The sequence below is a fragment of the Rhynchophorus ferrugineus genome, unplaced genomic scaffold, assembly GCF_030347505.1.
Source record: "Rhynchophorus ferrugineus isolate W39M unplaced genomic scaffold, kcgeb_rfMv2 rfM2, whole genome shotgun sequence".
NCBI classification, from domain to species: domain Eukaryota; kingdom Metazoa; phylum Arthropoda; class Insecta; order Coleoptera; family Curculionidae; genus Rhynchophorus; species Rhynchophorus ferrugineus.
The window spans coordinates 77,628,353-77,650,480 of NW_027472581.1; the positions used below are offsets into that span (position 1 = coordinate 77,628,353).

Below are 22,128 nucleotides of genomic sequence, written 5' to 3' on the forward strand. Positions count from 1 at the left end.
TTGTATGTTTATTAATCGATTAGATTTACTCGGATTATTCTCTTCTTGGAACTATGCTCGTTTTACTGACGATATTTTGTCGCTTACCAAATCTAAGCTAGCGGTGACTTTTATCTAGAATTTCATTGTATATAAATGTTCTCCGTTAAATAAATTAGTGATTATAACATCCGGTAGATCCTTATTTGTGGCCAAAGCGTGAATCTGTTCGATACAAGGTCTCGCCTGAGCATTACTTCGTCGTCGCCAAACCATTTATGATGTGGTGTTACCAAATAAGCTGATAGGAAACAGAACATTAAACAATACTATATTTAAAGCCAGATCAAATAACAGGATGTTCATGCCTCGAAAGATAAAATTGGTCGTTCCTATTGAGAAAAAAACAAACAAAATCTAGCGTAAACGTTCTCATGTAAACATTGCGTTGATAACGCCACAGAAAATCTGCTGCTTGTTTGCGTTTTTTTTTTCATGAAAACTCTGCGTCTAACTAGACCAATTTTTTTTTCGATAGGATTTCAATTTTTCAGGAGAGTTTTTAAGGTTAAATATTGATCAGTTATTAAATTATCCCTAGGGACTTGGAAGTTTTTTAATTGCTTCTTGGATCTTTGATCGAGTTCTTAGCATTGCAGCTGTGATTACATAATATTTCATTAGAAAAGCAAATAAAATACTTATTTCATTCTAAAATTCTCGGTTATTCCGAAAGTGTCATGATGTGAAGTAAAATATTTACCTAACTTAAAAAATACCTCTCATTTTATATACTGCCTTGTCATTGAGTGAGTTGTTTCGAATATCTCACTCTACCGATAGGAGTTATCAATATGGTAAAAATGGCTAACTGTTGTATTATATATTGTATTTGATTTTAAATTAATACGAATTATTGTTTTCAACTTTTTGCGACTCACTAATGTGTACTTTTTGATATTTTAAAGTATCCAATTAGGGTTTATCTAGACTAGTTGCTTAACGTGGGTTTCGAACCACGGTCCTCGGCATTTCAGTGTTACCCAGTGGTTACTAACGCGACTGGCATGATTTTCCTGCAGGAGGTCCAGTAGGAAGATTATTCTGCCTCCTTGGTCACTGCCTCAACTGACCGTGCACTATTACGATGTCAAAAGATTAAAAATTTTCTACCTGAGACATGTATACAGCTCAAATTTCTTCCTATATTTTTCTTGTAACTTGAAGTATTATTCTTTATTAAGCCCTAGAATCTGAAATGTTTTAATCAAAAGTAAGTTCGCTGTTTGAACTATAAAATGAGTACAGGAAAAAATGTTAATTGATAAACTATTAAATGCTTTAACAAAAAAGATATTAACCTTAGGCAAAATTACCTTAATTTATTAAATGTGTTTTGTTGTGTTTAAATGGCAGTCTCTAAGAAAATGGATACATTAAATAATTATTGTCGCAGAATTTTATTCGTATTCAATTAATATATGACACGACTGCTTGGTAGTAGCAGTGGTTAAGACGACAGGGAATCCCACAGGGTATGAATGTATTTTATATTTATGATTGTACAGTTACAATCACAATGTCTCTAGTCAACAGAAACAAGAAATACCATCCCAGTCAAGCTAGTAACTCTGGTCTGGATGTCTTATGTGATTATTTCTCACTAGTCAGTAGCTTTATTCGTACGTAGAGCCTACATTAAACAGTTGCTCAACTCCAGATAAACCCTGGTTAGTAAAAAAAATATTTTTTAAAATATTTAAGGGGAATAGAGGTTTTTGAAACACTGTCTCTATTAATATTTAATAACACAACAGTAGAACATATTTTCCATGAGTAATATAATACAAGAACAAAATATTCAATATTTCAATTATCAATATTATTATATATTCATTATCAATAGGGTTATTAATATAGTGTTGTCGAATTACTCCGAGACAATCTTAATTTACAAACCAATTTACTACTTAAGCTAAATTTAAGAATACACTTACACTCTTAAACAACTTCTTGTGGCTTGGTTCGCTTCAATCTTCTGGCTTTCTGCGTGTTGTCCAATAGGTGTATTCCTCCACGTTGCTGTGATTTAGCAACCTCATTTCATGTTTTTTGATTTCGAGGTCATCGTGCAACTCTTCGTTGGTTACGTGGTTATAAGCATTGGTAATTAATTAAGTAGAACTAGTTGGTTTGATGAAGATCTAATCTCAATTTTGGGCCAAGTTGAGAGTATCTTCCGACTAATTAGTGCAGTTGCTTGACTTTGAGTCTAATCAGCTCTGCTTTTTGTCTAACGTGATGTTTCCAATTTAACCTACCATCGAGATGTATTTTTAAGTAAGATAGTTCTTTTTACGATTAGATGTGGTATCTTATCGATGTTTATTTATTGCTTTTCGATTTTTTTGGCATTGTTGCAAGCTAGTTTTGAATGTTCACCCAATTATTCGTCTATGAGAACTATTACACAAACATTTTCAACAAAAACCCTATTATTTTGGATTGTCTTTAATTTGATTTTGAAGCCTAAATGTGACAATTACTGTAAATATTTCATTAGAAAGTTTTTTCTTTTATCCCATATATTAGTACCATATCTGTTGGTTGAAAAAAAACATTTGGATATCAAATACTTTTTTACAATTCATTTCTGTTTCGTCACTTTTTATTATTTGTGCCATCTTTTTTAGTTTCGAATTCTTTTATTGAGTAATATGTTATGCTCATTACATCATATGTTTTTTTGGTATCGTTGGTCTCAATATTTACAACTTAATTGCTCCATAATTTTGCATATGCCGTTCACCTATCTCTATTAATCAACTTATGTGATCGACAACTTCGAAGTGATCGAAATGCATCAGCGTCGCTGTTAGTCAGCCCGTTCGTGATCTTGCCGCGTCGTCGTTGTTTATTTTATGATGCCATTAGTAATTAACTTGAGGATTAGGCTCAGAACAAACGTTTCGAAAATAGACGCTGTCAACTATTTTAAACCGGTGTGTTGTTTTTAAATATATCTCAACCTCAATAAGTGTTCGCCGCTCAATATAAATAGAACGGGTTGTAGTAAGTGTTGGAATGGATCATACGGTCATATATTTTGGTCCGGCTGAGTTGTAAAGGTTTAATGAACGAACAAGAGAACCGTGAAGTTCCATTAACAACTTCGGATTTTTTCGGTTTAATTTAACTTTCGGCAAGTTTTTTTTGTCATTCGTTACATAATTTAATTTTTGTAGATCACACTTGGGTTTTTATTTGAATTTGAGGTTAAGTAACAGTTTCATGTAGGTCAAACAAGCTTTAACATAATATTTTGATCTATCACGTCACGTTATTTTTCGGCCAGGAATAACTGTTGAACTGTAGTTTAGGAGTCGTGTTTAATCATTTAATGGTTAGATATCCAGGAAAAAATACGTGTTTCAACACCGAGAAATTAGTTTTAATATAAAGGGTTTTGTTCTGGGCTTTTGGCTTTTTTACGTATATATACTTAATTGCTCTTAAGTATATTATCTTCTGTCTTACAGTGTTGTTTCTGTTCGTTGTTACAAGTTTGTCCATATTAATCTTTCTATAATATATATTTTCTCCGTTTTTACATAATTATACCGTAATATGCTTTTATTATTTTTTTAAACAATTGTTTGAATCACTTAAGTTCTGGGCATTTTGCTAATATTTCAGCCTTATATCATGTTTATTATACATATATTTAGGTGATGTGTAGTGCTAACAATTATATATATATATATATATATATATATATATATATATATATATATATATATATATATATATATATATATATATATATATATATATATAGAACACGTTCTCAAGTTCTTACTATTTGAGAATATACTATTTCTTGTAATAAATTGTTTACAGTAACTGCTATTTTTTGGTTGACATACAGCAATTTAGTTTTTTATTGCATGGTATAAATTAATTTCGACAGTTCAAAGATCAGAAATCATTTTGATCAGTAATTTATTTCCACATCGTTGAAAATGTTCAAAAATGAAAGAATTTGGGATATGGTTTCTAGTAGCGTTGGGAACTATCGACTGAAAACATTCGAAACAGTTGATAGTCGCAAAACAGTCGACATAGTCGATAGTCAAAAAAATAGCGACTGAAAATACTAATAATAGTAATTACTATTTTCAGTCAAATGCACTTCGTTCGACTGTTTTTTTTTTTCAATTTGTGATGTCAGACGAAGACGTACGAACCCTAAATTGTGAGGGAAGAAAGGACGGAGATAATTGCTTGCAGCAGTTAATTTTATGTACTTATATTTTCCAACGGTAGTATAAGCGAGATGAAGATGTACGTATTCCTTCACGTACTAACTTTAAAAGAGACAAGGAAAGAAATAATTACCCAATACTATTAACATGCAATTAATAATTTCATTTTAATCGAAGTAGAATTACTTTTATATTTGAATGTTTTGTGGATGTGTAAAAAGGAATGGAATTGAATAATATGCCACAAATGTTTTACCGTATTTTAATATATTAATTGATATTATACTATAATAAATATCGACAATACAATAGAACTGAAAACCTAAAAATTAAAGATGTACAATAACCATAAATACTAAATAAAGATTAAACTAGGTGTATGTTATATATATAAAGCTAATCCATAATATAATAAAAATCGGTGGCACAATAACTACTAGATCTTTGTGAGAGAGTAATCGAAATATTACTTCTTATTGTCATAAAAACAGCCAAAAGTATTTTACTATTTATCATTCACAATTTTAATATTTTTATCCAATTGCATTAACAATCTTGAAAAATATTGTTCCAAAATATTGCTATAGTAATATACAATATATTGTCATTTACAAGCAAACTACCAAAAAAATCATCTAACTATATATATAATACATATAGATCTCTGTAAGCATAAATTGAGTACATTTTTGTCAAGGTCGCGGGTAGGACGACAGAGCCAAAACGCTAAATATCAGTCAAATGAAACTAGCAGAACCAAAAATAGTAACAATTACTAAACAGTAATTATTACTGTTTAGTAGTCGAATTACTAAACAGTCGATAGTAGTTTTCACTCTATTGTTCCCAACGCTAGTTTCTAGTCTAGAATTTTTTTTTAATTTGATTTTCTTAGTAGTTATTTGAAATAGAATCGTTAAACGAACTGAAACGTGGCAAGAAGTTATAGTTTCTGGTTGAAAATATTTCAGAACAATGTACTATTTTTATTGAAATACAGCTATATTTTCAACAATAGAAAAAGGTAGGAGGAAGTTTTACACGCATTCACCATAACATTTTCTTGTTAATTAGAAAATTATTAGAAAGCGAATAATAACGTTATGTCGTTGTTTTTTTTTTCTAAATGTAACCGGACGACTTTTAATGAATGAAGCAATATCGGAAACACGAAGAGCGATGTGTACAGGAAGTAAAAGCAACTCTTTGTAAAGCGTTCGTATTTTACCTTGAAAAATACTTGTAAACTAGTTTCTTAATGACTGAATATAGAAGTGTAGTTACACTTTTAATGTGGGTCATAGTAATTTGAGTAAAAGCTTTAATCGTCTTTAAATATGTATGTCTTTTTATCTGTGATAAAATATCACAGACTGTTTTTAAGATACGTATCTTTTAAGGCTATTTTATTATGTTTTTTTTTATATATAATTGAATGAAATTTTCGATATAATATGAGTATGTGAGTAAGTGTTGAGCCACCACTAGCTTTTAAAACAGCTGCAATTCGTCGCAGAATCATGTCTGGATACTTTTCAATGGAATATTGTCCTATTCTTATATCAATACATCCGCCATTTGATACAATGATTTTAGAGATGGAAAGTTACTCATCACTCTCTGGTATAAAACTATTGCGAGTCAATTTTGTTGAGGTCTGGCGATTGTACGGGCCAGGGAATATCTTTCGTGATCCTCAAACCAAAACTGAGCTTTGTGGCACTGTGTAAGGGCGCATTATCATCTTAAAATATAAGCTGTTTAGGGTAAATGATGTGGCTCGGTAAAACGAAATGAAACAGTGGTGTTTACATTATGTGACCGTTAGTTATTGAAGCAATATAAAAATGTAAAAATACAAATGATAAAAAAAGGCTGGCAGCGGTGTTACCTGGTGACGAGGCTTGGACAGTCGATGGTGGCACGTCTGAACCAAACGATGGTCGGTTACTGAATAATTCGAAATACCCTTCAATAACATCCCAGATAAACGTCTTGGGGTTGCCAGCTATTCGTTATCGTGTTTTAGTTGTCGCTGCTGGCACCCCTCCTGTGTTCAACATCTGGGATTATATTTCTGGGTTGACTGTTATTCCACGATGTAAAATTCGACATGCCTCAAGGTCGCTACAGCAGTATTCGGCAGCATTATACCAGTTAGAGTAAGATTTATTCATGGGGAATCATGATTGGGAATATCCCCCATGCTTGACCATATAAATTCGGCCGTTTGTAGGGAACAATAGAAACGGTGATTCATCTGACCCTATTACATTCTTCCAATGTTCAAGTGTCAGGTTTTATGATCGTTGCATTACTGTTTTTGTCAAAATAGTGTTACTCAAGGAAATTTTGAGCACTGCTGTCACTTTTGCCTCAGTATTTTTATGTTGTTTATCCTTTTTCATCTTCGTTATTTCTTTCAGTTATAGAGAGAGAGATTATAGTTTCAATTTCAAATATAGAGAAGCAAAAACAAAAAAAAATTAACCGACTTCAGAAAATAAATAAGGAGCTCACTAAAAATTAAAAAATAATTAAACTTAGATTTTTAACAGAAAAAGGACATTTTAAAATAAAACGTGTATCGAATTCGCGACCTCCGTTTGGTAGATAAACGTTTTAACCAATACAACATAGAAGCAGTTGTCCACAATATTTCTACGAGGTCTTATATGCTATAGTTAGTGCTTAAAAAACACACACCAGCTCAGCAATAACATTACACCCAAATATCTGATTATTTTAGATAAAAAATATGTGAAAACTGTGTACGTTCCATTGAAATTTGAGCCTTTCCCTCGATTTCCCCCCTTCCCCCATCACATCCTGACTTGGTTCTAATGGGACCATCTCGGAAGTGCACTCTTTCGAATAAAAAACTGAATTTTGAAAATTGGTCCACAACTGACGGATAAATCGGCGAACAGACATTAATTATATATATTATATATATATATATATATATATATATATATATATATATATATATATATATATATATATATATATATATATATATATATATATATATATATATATATATATATAGCCGACATAGAACCTCCACCTTTTAGGTTAAGTCGGTTAAAAACAGTTATATTGCCCAAATTATAACAGCAAATGATTTAATCGTATTTTAATGTTTTGAATTCTTTTTCCTTCTGATATTATCATGGCTGGCTCCACAGACGACCTTGTAAAACAGCAATAAAAATTTCATATAATCGCCGATTGCGAGGCTTCTTGATACGGATAGCAGGAACCTCAGTGATTGGGCTTCTCATTCTGTGTAGCGTAAAAAATATTTTGCAACATCCTGTTTGATTAGCACGGTACATGTTTATTTAATGTTTCCTATGAGCGACACAGACTCAGGCGTATTTTCTTTTAAGTATTTGGTCCATAAATATGTAGATTCTTTGATTTTTATCTCTGTATTAGTTTTCTAAATTTTTTTTCGTCATATCAGTTTTGATGCTTAATTATATTACGTTAAGTGTAGCTTCTTAGATTCCTATTTATAAATAATATTCTAACAATTGTAAACAACAAGGAAGTACGATATGCTATGATATACAAACAGTGTATTTTGTATATTCACAATTTGTGATACCAAAATTATTTTGTGGTTATTTTAAAGCTTGTTTAAGACCACTTGGAAATTTAGGCTTTAGAATTCTTGTTAATTTTGTTTCAAATTCAAAATATTTTCAATTTTTAATTTTTTTCATTATTATTATTTTTGTTAATAGATATGAAGAATGACTTACTCTAAGTTATAAATCAATATATAGTTTATTCCTATAATCTTTGGAATGTTAAATTATTTAGAGATGTTTCTTCGTCCATATTCTGGTTGATATTATGATAACGAAATTAGATTTGTTTTTACCAGGATTAGATGTAAATACTCATACACGGTTGATAATATTACTGTTGTTATTCGGTTGGATGTACATACAGTAGCTCTGGCGTTCCTTTGGGAGATATTTCAGGTAGTACTCAGGTCTAAAATTATGAGATTTTACTTGTGGTACAGAGCAGTTATACAAACAGTGTATGTGTGCAGATGTCAACAGTTCTCGATAAATGCTGGGTAAATATTTCCCAGAATAGCCGACGACAATTTTTGACTACTGTATGCTCTGCTGACCTTAGTTTGGTTAACCATCGTTGCCCTACCCTTTAAGGCTCTCCAATAAAATATTTTTTATAAAAAAATTTAACCGACTTCAAAAAAAGGAACTCACTGAAAATAAAAAAATAATCAAACTTAGATTTTTAACACAAATAAAAACATTTTAAAATAAAGTATGTACATAATAATCGTTGTAATAACTAAATAAAAGTCAACAAAAAACATATTTAACCTATCTACTACACGTATTTTATATTCTACTATATACACATAATTTAGCTTAATACCTACCTAAACCTATTCATCTTTTTACAATATTATTTTAAGTACTACCAAATGATCACATTGAAGTCGGTACGAGCAACAAATTAGATCGTTTATGTTATGTTTATGATTGTTTAATATTTGATTGTCCTAGGCAAGAGTGTAAAATCCGACAAGAAAAATGATCCCAATCACGCCAGTAACCAGACTGGGTTAGACCGGATGTCTTCTGGGATGATTTTTAAAGTTGGTCACTCGCCGGTCGGTAGGCTTAATGCCGAGGACCGTGGTTCGGAGCCCACGTTAAATAGTAGGTCCAGTCCAGATAAACCCATAGTTGTAAAAGGAGACTTTAAAATATGTAAAAAAATAATGTAAATAGATGAATAGATTTATGGATGTATTAAGCTAAATTTTGTGTATACATTAGAATATAAAGTACGTGTAGTAGATTATATTATTCTAGCGATTATTATGTACAGTTTTTGTTAAAAATATTTTATTTTTCTCTATTTAGCGTTTGATATTTACTCAATAAGTTACGCAGTTATTTTATTTAATATTACAATGGATAGGCCAAGTAAAGGTGCATCCCGTATGAGGAAAAATTGAAATATAGAAACAATGATTGAAGGTAAGGAACGCTTCAGGTCCCTTACCTAGCCTAGGTGATTTGACAAATTTTCAAACTAAACTAGAACAAGAAAAAGTTATTGTCCCCGCTGGGAATCGAACCCGCGACCTTCGTTTGGGTGCTGAAAGCTGTAACCATTACACCATAGAAGCAGTTGTCTATAATATTTTTACGTGGTTGGTCTTATATGCTATGGTTAGTGCTTGAAAAGCAAACTGAACGGCTTTTGCACTGAACGATTTCGGTAGGGGAATATACATTAAAAAAATATATATACAGCCGAACATATACAACCTCGCCCTATTTCGAGGTCGGCTAAAAATGGTGTTTGTTCATATTGTTATTGCATCTACCGGATTTTTCATTATCTTAATGGATTATGATTCTTCAATTATAAATAATTGAAGAAAATTTACTTGTCATCATACCTAAGAAAATAGTTCACAAAATTGCCCTTTCTGACTATTAAATACGGCCAGTATTATCTATTATTAATGCTCACGAATAAGATCATATAAAAGCTTCTGGCTAACTAAACAACTACTGTTAAAATCTTAAAATATGGTTGTTCAGATTTAGTAAGATGAAATTCATCAATTAAACTAGTAAGTGACGTTTAATTTTCCTTTTAGTTATTAATTAACAATCTTACTACAACCTGGCTTTTTGGAATCCTTTTTTTATTGATAATTTTTATTTTCTTAATGATTCTGTTGTCTATTCTTCACCTTATCAGTATGTTATGTAATTATCATCATTTTAGTTAAGTTTATTTTATTTTATTATTTTGAAAATTTACTGATTTCTTATAAATTTATATCCAACTAAAAACACTAGACACAGTGTCGACTAGTTTTGGAGCTCTTGAATGCAGTCATTCAAATATACTCAAATATACGTCTTAAATGCTATAAAAAAATAAGAGCTATCTATAGGCAAATGTTTACCGATAGAGAACAAACTTTAAAAACCAGTCATTTGGTAAGTCGTTGACCGATAAGCTCATGAAATATTGTGGAATATTTCTTGGTATGCTATTGAAATAAACCACAACAAATACACACACACAGCGTACAAAAATTGTTTTCTATTGTTATGAATGGTCTCGTTGTACGGTTATCCATTAACTTTTATATAGATGTATCTAATTAATATGGGTAAGATTAACAGTTACGTGTATGATGTAATTGAAATTGTTTGTGTTTATTTCTGGTTTACCTCAAATCTTGAATATTGTCAACGTAGTAATATCAACCAATACTCTGTTTCATTGGTAAATACAGTATTTTATAGATTCGGCTTAGTTTAAGAGTTTTTTTATTAGCAATATGTTTCTTACCCCAACATTTTTTATGCCTTATTCGATGATATTTCACTTCAGATACTGCATAATATTTAAACCACATGATGTCGTACTATATTTAAGCGTTTCTTTGTATGTTTCTACAGGTTTTTGCAACATGTGGCCGACAGTTGTCATATTGAAAATTCAGTTTGGCGCTTGTATACATGTTTAATAATAATTTTTATTTAAATATTCATCTCAAATGCATCACTTTCAGATACTCTGTGCATTCTGCTTAGTTTAAGATTTATTTTTTCGTGCGAATTATTTTAAACTAAAGTTTCGCAAATAATGTTTTGTTAGTTCTTATTTCAGTATCTTACAAGATAAAAATGTATTGTCCCGTAAAAGACATAGTCACTTAACATAGATATTGTCAAATTGATAAAAATGAGTCGGCATTTAAGAGAGTGAATAGGTATTAAAAGGCCAGTTTTGTTGAGACCAAAAATTACTTTTCTAACCAAAATCTTAACAACTTTTTTTATTATTATTTAGTTATTACATTGTTACTAGTCGCTTTCACTGAAGCTACAATTTGTCTTTATGATAACTTAAATCTAGGTATATAACTAGGAGGACCCATCGGCGCTATCTCAGTCTCTGATGAAATAATGTTTGTACATGTCACTGTTGTATTTTTTATTACATGCACCTCACTACACAACATTACATAAGATCGGATGGTTTGATTTTTTGAGTCCTTCTCTGGTATCCAAAAGTTGCAATACTTGAATATTCTCATGAGAATTTAGTCTTTCTTCATGCCCCCTTGTAACTCTCTTGATTTCTTGACTGACTATGGGTATCTGAAGGTTTCGACGTAGGTAGTAAGTCCTGTAGTATTTGGGTGCGCCCACAATACTTTTCAGGACATTGTTTTAAAAATTTATATTTTGTTTATGTTACTCTTTGCAGAACATCCCCATAATTGAACGTATGTCCATATAGTTTTCAGTATTTGCTTATACAATATGTATTATGCAATAACAATTTATTATCTACTGGTGATTGTGATTTTCATCCAATTAGCCAATACATTTTCCTATACATATATTTATTTCCAATACATATAGAAAATATATATTATCCTATATAGATGTTAGTAGTTCGGTATGTTGTTTTGGTGATATTTTCTGTAGTTTATGAACAAGGCCTTCATGCCAGCTCTTATCGAAGGCTTGTGCTGCATCCAAGAAAATAGCTGAGCATAGTCTTTTACTTTCGTAGGCTTTTTCAATAACATCTGTTATTCTGTGCGCCTGGTAAATTGTTGAATGATTGTTAATAAACTCGAACTGATGTGTTGGTACTAGGTTTTTTCTCTCTATGATCAACAACAACTCGCAACCACTGTATTCATCTGAAACTACTTGACTTAACGTCATTCTCATTAGAAAACTCAAATTAATAGCCCGAAAGACTTCAGTCAAACAGAAGACATATTTAATTCAATTTTAAAAAACATTTTATTATCATCATTCAATATATAAAAATAAAATTGCATAATTTTTAACAAGAAATTCTGGTTTATATTAAAATTATTACTGCATTTTATACATAAATTCATACTATTATGAAATAACTTTAACAATTCATTGGTTAAGATGATATAAATGGACAGTAGGATACCATAACAATAATATCGGTGTTTATACTTAAATACATATTTTTAAATATTCCCTGCATTTATCGTTGATATATACATATGTTCTCTTACTATACATATAGTCAATATCAGGAAATATTGTAAGAATGTTATCAGAAGGTCAGCTGAATATGTGAGCACAATTTCTTGACAAACGCCTGTGTGCGTGTGTATGTGTGTGTGTATATAGCACTAGGGTCAGTATATTATACTCCATATTTCGATAGAAAATATCCATCCAGGAAGTGAGCTGATTGATTAGCCGTATAATTAATTATTTTCATAGAGTTTCTCTTCAGGTTTGTCGTTGATTTTTAGTGATATGCGATACGATCCATGCGTATATCGTCGATCAGTCTTATTATTATGCCAGGACAAAAGAGAAATCGAATTTGTGGGATATTGAGTTAGCTAGGCATTATTTAATTTGACTTATACCAGTGACCTTATTAATGAATACGCTGTAACCTAGGCAAGGCTCGCGTTTGAATATCTCGTCATATATACATAACGCCCACCGATTTTCTTAGTAGCGTTAAACCCACGGAGACGTCTTACATATGAAGCTAAATTGTCGGTGGTGTTGGTTTATATTTGTATAACAAATATTTTATTATATAAATAATTTCTAAAATATTATAATATTTTAGCTCTCGACAGCTTAATCAAGTATCACCGTAATATATACAATTATTCTACATAATTAAAAATAGCATTGGGAACTATTGACTGAAAACAGTAGAAACAGTCGTGGACAAAAAACTAGCGATTGAAAATAGTAATTACTATTTTCAGTCCAATGTACGGTTCGACTGTTCAAATTCGTGATATCAGACGAAGTACGAACCCTTTCCTGTATAAATTATGAGAGAGGAAAGGACGCAGATAATTGCTGGAGCAATTTAGCGTTTTGTCACATGGTATAAATTAGTTTCGACAGTTCAAAGATCAGAAATAATTTGGTCAGTAATTTATTTCCACATCGTTGAAAATGTTCAAAAATGAAAGAATTTGGCATATAGTTTCTAGTAGCGTTGGGAACTATCGACTGAAAACATTCGAAACAGTTGATAGTCGCAAGCAAAACAGTCGAAATAGTCGATAGTCATAAAACTAGCGACTGAAAATAGTAATAATAGTACTTACTATTTTCAGTCAAATGCTCTTCGTTCGACTGTTTTTTTTTTCAATTCGTGATGTCAGACGAAGATGTACGAACCCTTTCTTGTATAAATTGTGAGAGAGTAAAGGACGGAGATAATTACTTGGAGCAGTTAATTTTATATGTGCTTTAGTTTCCAACGGTAGTATAAGCGAGACGGAGACGTACATATTCCTTCAAGATTAAAATATATAAGGAACAAATAATTACTGAATACTATTAACGTGCAATTAATAATATCATTTTAAACGAAGTAGAGTTACTTTTATATTTGAAGGTTCTCTGGATCTGTAAAAAGGAATGGAATTTTTCTATATATTACTTATTATTGCCATAAAAACAGTCAAAAGTATTTTACTATTTATCATTCACAATTTTAATCTTTTTACCCTATTACAGTAATAATCGTGAATAATATTGTTCCAAAATGCTATATTAATATACAATATATTGTTATTGTATGGTATTATTTACATAAATTCATAAAACTATATATATAACATAAATCTGTGTAAGCATAAATTGGCTACATTTTTGTCAAGGTCGCTGGTAGGGCGACAGAGCCAGAACGTTAAAAATAGTAGAATAAAACTAGTAGAACCAAAAATAGCAACTAAAAGTACACGACTGTAACAGTCGATAGTAAATAGTAACAAAATCAGTCGAACAAAAAATAGCGACTGAAACAGTCGATAGTAAAAAGTACTCAATTACTAAACAGTCGATAGTCGTTTTCAGTCGATAGTTCCCAACGCTAATTAAAATATTAAGACAATGAGAAAAATTATTCAATATTACTTTAGAAGATAAAGAACTAACTTCTTCACTTAATAAAGGTGGATTATTTATTCAATTAGTTTTCATAAAACTACTATAGCAAATATTTGAAAATTAGAATCTTGTGGAAAACAATTATAGGTGGCTTAATAGCAATAGCCCCTGAATTATTAGGGTAACATTAACAATGATGTCAAATGGAGCTTTCGCTACTCTCTCTAGTTGTAGTTAAAGTTTTCAATTATTTCATTAAGGTTTTATTTTGTTTTAAATTTTTTAAATTAGTTAAAGTAACATATCAGCTTGCAGTATTTTAAATTTGTTTGTACCAAGGGGTCTTAATTAATCCCGATGCCAATTCAACCATATATATATATATATATATATATATATATATATATATATATATATATATATATATATATATATATATATATATATATGTTAAAAATCGTCTCACAATAACCTATAGATTGACTCACTTTAAATTCAGACATATTTAATATCCGCTTGAGACTGAAGCTTGTTCTGGGATATTTTAAGGTGGTACAAATAATTATGCTTAATAAAATATTTTTAACAAAATTGGAGCGACTTCAAAAAATAAATAAGGAACTCACTAAAAAGTAAAATATAATGAAACTTAGAGTTTTAGCACAAATAAAAACGTTTTAAAATAAAATATGTACATAATAATCATTGTAATACATTTTATATGTAAAAAACATATTTAACCTCTTTACTACACGTATTTTATATTCTACTATATACACACAATTTAGCATAATACCTACCTAAATCTATTTATCTATTTACAATATTGTTTAACTACTACCAACTAATCACTTTGAAGTCGGTGCCGAGCAACGAAGTAGATTTGTTTTGTTCGAAATTTAATTTTGTGTATATGTCACAAAATTATATTATTATATTTGTATTGTTTAGGCACTCTTTCGAATAAAAAAAGAATTTTGAAAATCGGTCCATAATTGATAGAGATATCGGCGAACATACATAAAAGATATATACCTCCTCCTTTTTTGAAGTCGGTTAAAGAACAAGATTTCCATCACCACAGTAACAGCGGTTATTGAATAGACATTTCAAAAGAAATAAATACTGGTCTGCAACATTGCTAGCTATAGTCAATTTCTGGAGTCGTATTTTTTCCGAACAAAAAGTTTCGCATGGGAGAATATTCTGAACATTTAAACTTAATTCGGTTGGAGTTGCGTACGGTAATATCTTCAGACCACTTCTATACCTGCCCCACACTGCTGATATCGACATTGGAAGAAACGGTACTTGAAATATTTGCCAATCACACAGGCATTATAGCAAAAGACATATGTTTGCCTAGAGCAATAAAAAAGTACAAGTGGCAATGCAAACAAGATCCACAAATAGACTAGAGATTAGAAAATACAGTTTAATATCGCACTAACTTAATATAGTTAAATCTTACACTTAACTTTAGCTTCACTTGCTTATATATGTATATATACATATATATATATATATATATATATATATATATATATACATATATATATATATATATATATATATATATATATATATATATATATATATATATATATATATATATATATATATATATATATATATATATATATATATATATATATATATATATATATATATATATATTAGACTGTATATTCCACACTTAAAGCTTATGTATTGACGCAAATACAGCAGAAAAATAGTAATACATTAATTTGTAAATGAAGGTTATATAGTCCTTCCAATGCAATAGCTAACGCACGTCATATATGACGTCGATTATACCGCCAAATGTAGTTTGTAAAATTATAAAATTTCGCGTTCAACTCTGAGCGGATATTTCCTTCTCATTTTACTCTAGTTAAAAAGGGACAGAATGCTGTCTGATGCGTCAGAACATGTAACCGAATTAGTCTACAAAATTCAGTTTGTGTTGGTACTGATCGTCCCTGTTGTCAAATGGTTACAAAATTTAGTAGTAATTTTATTTAAATATTTATATTTAAAATAATATAATATTTATTTAAAGTTATTGGACAAAGAAGATTACGTGATTTAAATTGCCTTATGTTTATAAAGCTTTTGTGAAATCATTGCAATCGCCCCCACTGTCCTTAATATCAGTTTATTTAAAAATATGAGATTGGATAAAGAGGATGACGTTAATATGTGGATACTGGTTTTAAAAGTGGCGGTTTTAATACCGAAGACAGGGCCTTCCTTAGTCGAAGACAGGGCAAAGCCAAAAAAAATAAGAAGGCAGAATTGTTGGGTGTAATACAAAATAAAACCAATTTTTCCAATCGCTTGAACAACGTGGTGATAATCCAAAAGCTTGAATATTCGAATATTTTATTGCAAGTGTTTTTTTTTGTAATTGTTTTTACTAAGTAAATAAAAATTGGGAAACATTTCTTAATAATAAGCCATATTCTATTAGAAAATTGTATTGCAAATCTGAAAATAGGTAGTGAAAAACACCATATTTATATAGAAGTAATGTTGAAATAAATTTACAGTAAGTCCATGCAGCATATACATAGACATCATATTGAAACATTTTTACAGGAATTCCATAAACCATATTTACATAAATACTTGAATTTTTACAACAAGCCCATGCAGCATATTTACATGACGTTATACTGAAACATTTTTTCAGAAATTCCATAAACCATAGTTAAATAAAGACTTGATATTATCTAATATTATTTATCAAAATTCAAAAACCATATTTGAATATGTCATTCATCGATGTCAAAGCAAAATCTTCATCTTCCATCCATCGTACTTTCCACCTGAAAAGAGTCTCCAGTCAATACGACATTATTTTTACAAAACAATAACTATATATTATTTTTTCCTTTTTTGTTTAACTCCTCGTCCTTCAGAGTAGGGAAACAGGTGTAGGACGGATTTTTTACCCAATTAAGAATAAATGTATTTAACTACGTAATACTCTAAAGGTATTAAATTAATTTAACCTAATTAATCAGCTATCCCAGTATCATATCGCAGCCCTTCATCATCTTCATAAGTGTCATTTTCGGCTTGCTGCTGTTCTTGTGGAGCTTTTCGAGCTTCTGCACTGTCCAGAGAGCTAATCGGGTTATGCGTTGATTGCCAACTTCTTGGGCATAATTGCTTGAGCTACCAACGGTAATATTAAGCTCGTTCAGAATTATTACAAAACTGGAGGTTGCTTCCTTTAATAAGCACACAGCCAAATATGCTGAGACCTCAATGATTTTTAAACTAGAATATAAATGATTTGGAACCAATCGCCTTTTCACTTTTTCTTCTCCATTTTCACTACAGTTATTTGACTGTCGATTTATTTACCGATTTCCGTGGAATGATCTTTTACGAGGTCTAGTACTTCGGCACGCTCGTTTTTCGGATACGAAGTTATTTTTGTATAAATAAAACGCACGCTATGAAAGTTCAGTTAGAACTCATTTTAAAATGTAAGTGTCCTTGCTGGATCACTAATACATTTATATCCAAGATATCTATTGTTAAAAGAAACAAGGATCCTTCCAATACGAAGGTCACTTTTATATCACATTATATTTTGGGAATTGACAACACTGTTGTCATGTGAGTCCATCTGACGGTTCCATCGTAAAGTTTGACATTTTTGACGATATTTTGACTACCAGCATATTTGCGATTTTACATGAACACTTAGCTGTGCGAAAGTTATGTTCTTGTTGTATCCCACACAATTTGACAACCGCTCAAAAAAGGCTTGTGTCGATTGGTGCAAAGAAATGCGTAAGAAATTCAATCGGGGTGCTTCGAAAGACGTTTATAAAATCGTGACAGGTGACGAATCATGGATATATTCATAAGAGCCTGAAGACAGTCGACTGTTTCGATTGTTTGATATTCGCAGCCTATTTGTTTTTTTCCTACTCTCTAAATATAAATAGTGACCCTCGTACGTCCCAGACTACGTCACGCGCTCCACCTATTAAATCGTGGAACACTTGTTTATAACTATTAAGTGGTTTGGAATTTTCAAAGTATATTCTTGAATAGTTGTACTATCGATTTATGAATCTAAAAAGATCATTTTTAAAGCCTCTATAACTATTTCCCCTCTTAATGTTAGTTTACTTGATTATATAAATTACCGGCTAAATAGAACTATGTGATTTTAACTGTTTCTCGTTTTGTTCCAGAGTGCACCACCAGCATCAGCGATGACGGCCAAGAACGGCAACCATCGGACCGCCTTAGCGAGCCGCTAAGCGCTCCAGGGCCGGGGATGGATCAGCATGGATTCCCCGCAGCCCCTCAGCGCGGCCCCCGTCGGCCCGTCGCCATAAGCATCCCGCTACGAGCCGTCCCCGCCGTCAGTCTCGCGGAGCCCAGGCCCGAAGCGGAGCGCCGCGACAATGAGTACGTGGAGACGCCGCTGCGCGGCCAACCGCCGCCGCCCCTGTTTCACGCCCACCACCCCCTCCATCGGCCGCCGGCGCCTCCACCACCGCCCGCTCCCGTGGCCAAGCAGCCGCTCTCCTTCAGCAAGACCTCGGCGGCGGCGGCGGCGGCCTCCACCAACGCCGCGGCGGCCCTCGCCCCCGAGTGTTCGGCCGCCGGTCCCTCGATCATGTGTGCCGACTGCGGCAGGTGTAGGTGCGCGACCTGCAGGGCGCCGCGTCCCTTGCCCGAGAGGTGGGCCTGCAACGGCGCGTGTTTGGTGTCGTCGGACACCATCGTGGACTACGCTTCGTGTCTGTGCTGCGCCAAGGGTCTGTTCTATCACTGTTCCGAAGCGGACGATGAAGGCAACAGCTGCGCGAACGACCCCTGCGGCTGCGGACCGGATAGGCGCGCAGCACGCTGGGGTTGTCTCGCGGTGCTGGCCTGCGCGCTACCGTGTCTCTGGTTCTATTGGCCGATGCGCTGCGCCAAACGCGGCCTGGAGATGTGCTACGCGCGACAGTCGCGACAGGGCTGTCGCTGTCGCCCCAAGGAGCCGCCTCAGCCCACCGACAAGCGTCTGTTGTCGAACGATTCCTTATGAGACTATTAATTTATTCTTAGTGTATATAGAACTGCCGCTGTGCGGTTAACAGTATTATCTAGTCCAGCGTCAACAGATGCGATACAAGAGTGTCTTTGGTCAAGTGTGTTTGTGCCTACGAAATAACACTTGTGTACATTTTTCTTGTTTAAATTTCGACAGTAAATTTATTTTTTACACACAAACGTTTCTAATTTATTTATCGTTAACGTATATTAAAAAGAATAGAGTCATAATTATCACAAACAACCACGCTAAATTATATTCTCTCCCCCTCCCCCTAAATCTCCAATATTGTCTTTTATATATATTTATATATACAAATAGATGAATTTTTATTAAAAAAAGTTTCCTTTTCGATATTTTTATATGAAAATGTGTACAAATTATTTATACAGATATGCAATTTATGCCTTAACACTTGTGTACATTTTTCTTTAAATTTCGATAGTAAATTTAATTTTTACCACAAACGTTTCTAATTTATTTATCGCTAATGTATATTAAAGAGAAAAGAGTCACAAACAACAATGCAAAATAATCTTCTACCTTACCCATACCCCCCATACAAAAAGAATAATTTTTATTAAAAAAAAGTTTCAATTTCGATATTTTTATATGAAAATGTATACAATTATTTATATGATGAGATATAAAATTTATACCTTAAAACTTGTGTACATTTTTCTTGTTTAAATTTCGACAGTACATTTATTTGTTACCTCAAAAGTTTCTAATTTATTTATCGTTAACGTATATTCAAAGAGTCACCATTATCACAAACAGCAACGCAAAATTATCTTACCTAACCCCTTCCCAACCCCAAATCTCCAATGTTGTCTTTTATATAGATTTATATAAATATAGATGAATTTTTATTAAATGAATTTTTCCTTTTCGATATTTTTATATGAAAATGTATACAATTATTTATACAGATATGCAATTTATGCCTAAAGTACGATACATTCCATGCCTTGTACCCGTTGAGTTTATTATTTCTTCTAATGTTAACAGGCGGTCCTCCGTGTCATTACGTTTTGTGCTGTATCTTACTTTGGGACGTAAGCTAGATTCGAAAAATGGAAATGATATTTTTGTACATAAGTATTATGATTGATATGGCGGAATTTTTCAGGGTTATAATATTTATGATAGTTCTATGAATATATAAATGATTAAATAATTGAAGAACGCTTTTCTTAGAAATATATTAAATTGTAAGACTTTTCATATACAAGTTCTCAGTATATTATTAATATGGAAAATTAAATATATATGTATACACACAAAAAGAGGATTTTCTCCGTTAAGATCCGTTTGAAAACGTTAAATGATATGCCTCCTTGCGTACTATTTTATAAAACTGTACTTTTTACACGGAAGGAAGAAATACACTATTTTATACTTGTATAACATTTGAAACACTAACTAAGAGGCATAACTGACTGAATGTTTATAAGCCAAATTTTTCAAATACACTTTTAACCTGTACTATATTAACAACTAATGACATTTATTATTTAAATAAGGAAAAAAGGACGAAGACAAATCTGTTCAGCCCCGATCTAAAAAGAATTAATGTTTGTTAAAGAGAACTACAATTTGTACACTCCTTTTTTTAATATTTATATTTTATTCAAAGATAACTGTTAATGTTTGAATTGTGCCGGTTTTTTTTTGGTACGGATACTGTATCTACATTGTATTAAAAATTATTATATATATAGCATATATATAATTACAAACCTTAGCTTAAAAAATATTGTGTTCAACAAAAAAGACTTTTTTTACAAATGTACAAAAGAATTAAATAGTTTAAAATAATGTCTGTCCCAATAACTGTTAATTTGTACAAGAATGAACGTCTGTGGTTCAGACCAATTTTCCTTTGAGCTTAATTAGGTTTCTTATGGCCAGTTTATCCTTGTACATACGCACACACTCAACAACCACCTGGAATATAGATAGAGATAAAGAGATGGAACAACAATAATTAAAGGATAGTGATATAAACAAAATGTATATTTACTGTATCATATAATTTATTAATTTAAACGCAAAAAATGCACGAAAATTTCAAAAAATCGGCACAAACCAATAAAGAAGGAACCCAGGGCCTAATCTAATTAGGTCTGTTTTTATTTAAGAATGTTCGGAACAATTTTCTTTAAATTATTTTGAAACAGAAATTTGGTGGGTATTGCTGTGAGCGAGAGGTTGAGTATCAGACTGTCTTTTTTTTTTCTTTGGTTTTCGAGTGTTTGCATCAAATGCCGATTATGAATTCTTTATTATTACATTTTTTTTGCTATCGATGATTGCATTTAATTTATTCAGTCTTAAGATGAAGCTTTGTTATATGAAAAATAAAAATATACATACAGATAATCGATCGATCACAACCAAAACCCAGCAGTTTAATGTGGAGGGTACTACTCTCATTATGAGTGCCAAGTGATTGGCATTAAGTGTATAGCCATTGTATACATTGTACATATTGAAATTGTAATTTTATTGTATGTTAATAATAACATGAACCTACATATTGTGGTTTGATTTGTACCCCAAATATTGTATCGTTTTCTCCTAAGAATTGATTTATTTGAAAATGGATCTTCTATGGTATCGGAAGACAGGAAAGAGAAACATTAACTGGTGATAGATGAAAGCTTTAAAGTAAGGGGGGTAGCCCTAGTCTCTAATAATATACACTTTAGTTAATGGTTGTTCAGCACTTAATTGTATTTTTGCAAACTATATTCTACAGAGCTTGTGGATTAGGAAAATATGTCTGTATTAAGGTATGATGAGTTCTATATTTCTGTAATGTTTACAAATATGGTCTCGA

At 31.7% G+C, this 22,128-nt stretch overlaps 1 protein-coding gene across 3 annotated transcripts in view; it reads left to right on the plus strand.

Moving 5' to 3' along the window:
* The window catches only part of LOC143191353 (uncharacterized), a 160,268-nt gene extending 138,445 nt beyond the window's left edge, over nucleotides 1-21,823 (plus strand). For all 3 annotated transcript variants that reach the window (XM_076396316.1, XM_076396317.1, XM_076396315.1), the window contains one exon: nucleotides 18,430-21,823. In XM_076396316.1, the coding sequence (XP_076252431.1) occupies nucleotides 18,516-19,277 (762 nt within the window). In that variant the 5' untranslated portion in view covers nucleotides 18,430-18,515 and the 3' untranslated portion in view covers nucleotides 19,278-21,823. The remainder of the gene's footprint in view (nucleotides 1-18,429) is intronic.
* Nucleotides 21,824-22,128: the final 305 nt, after the last annotated feature.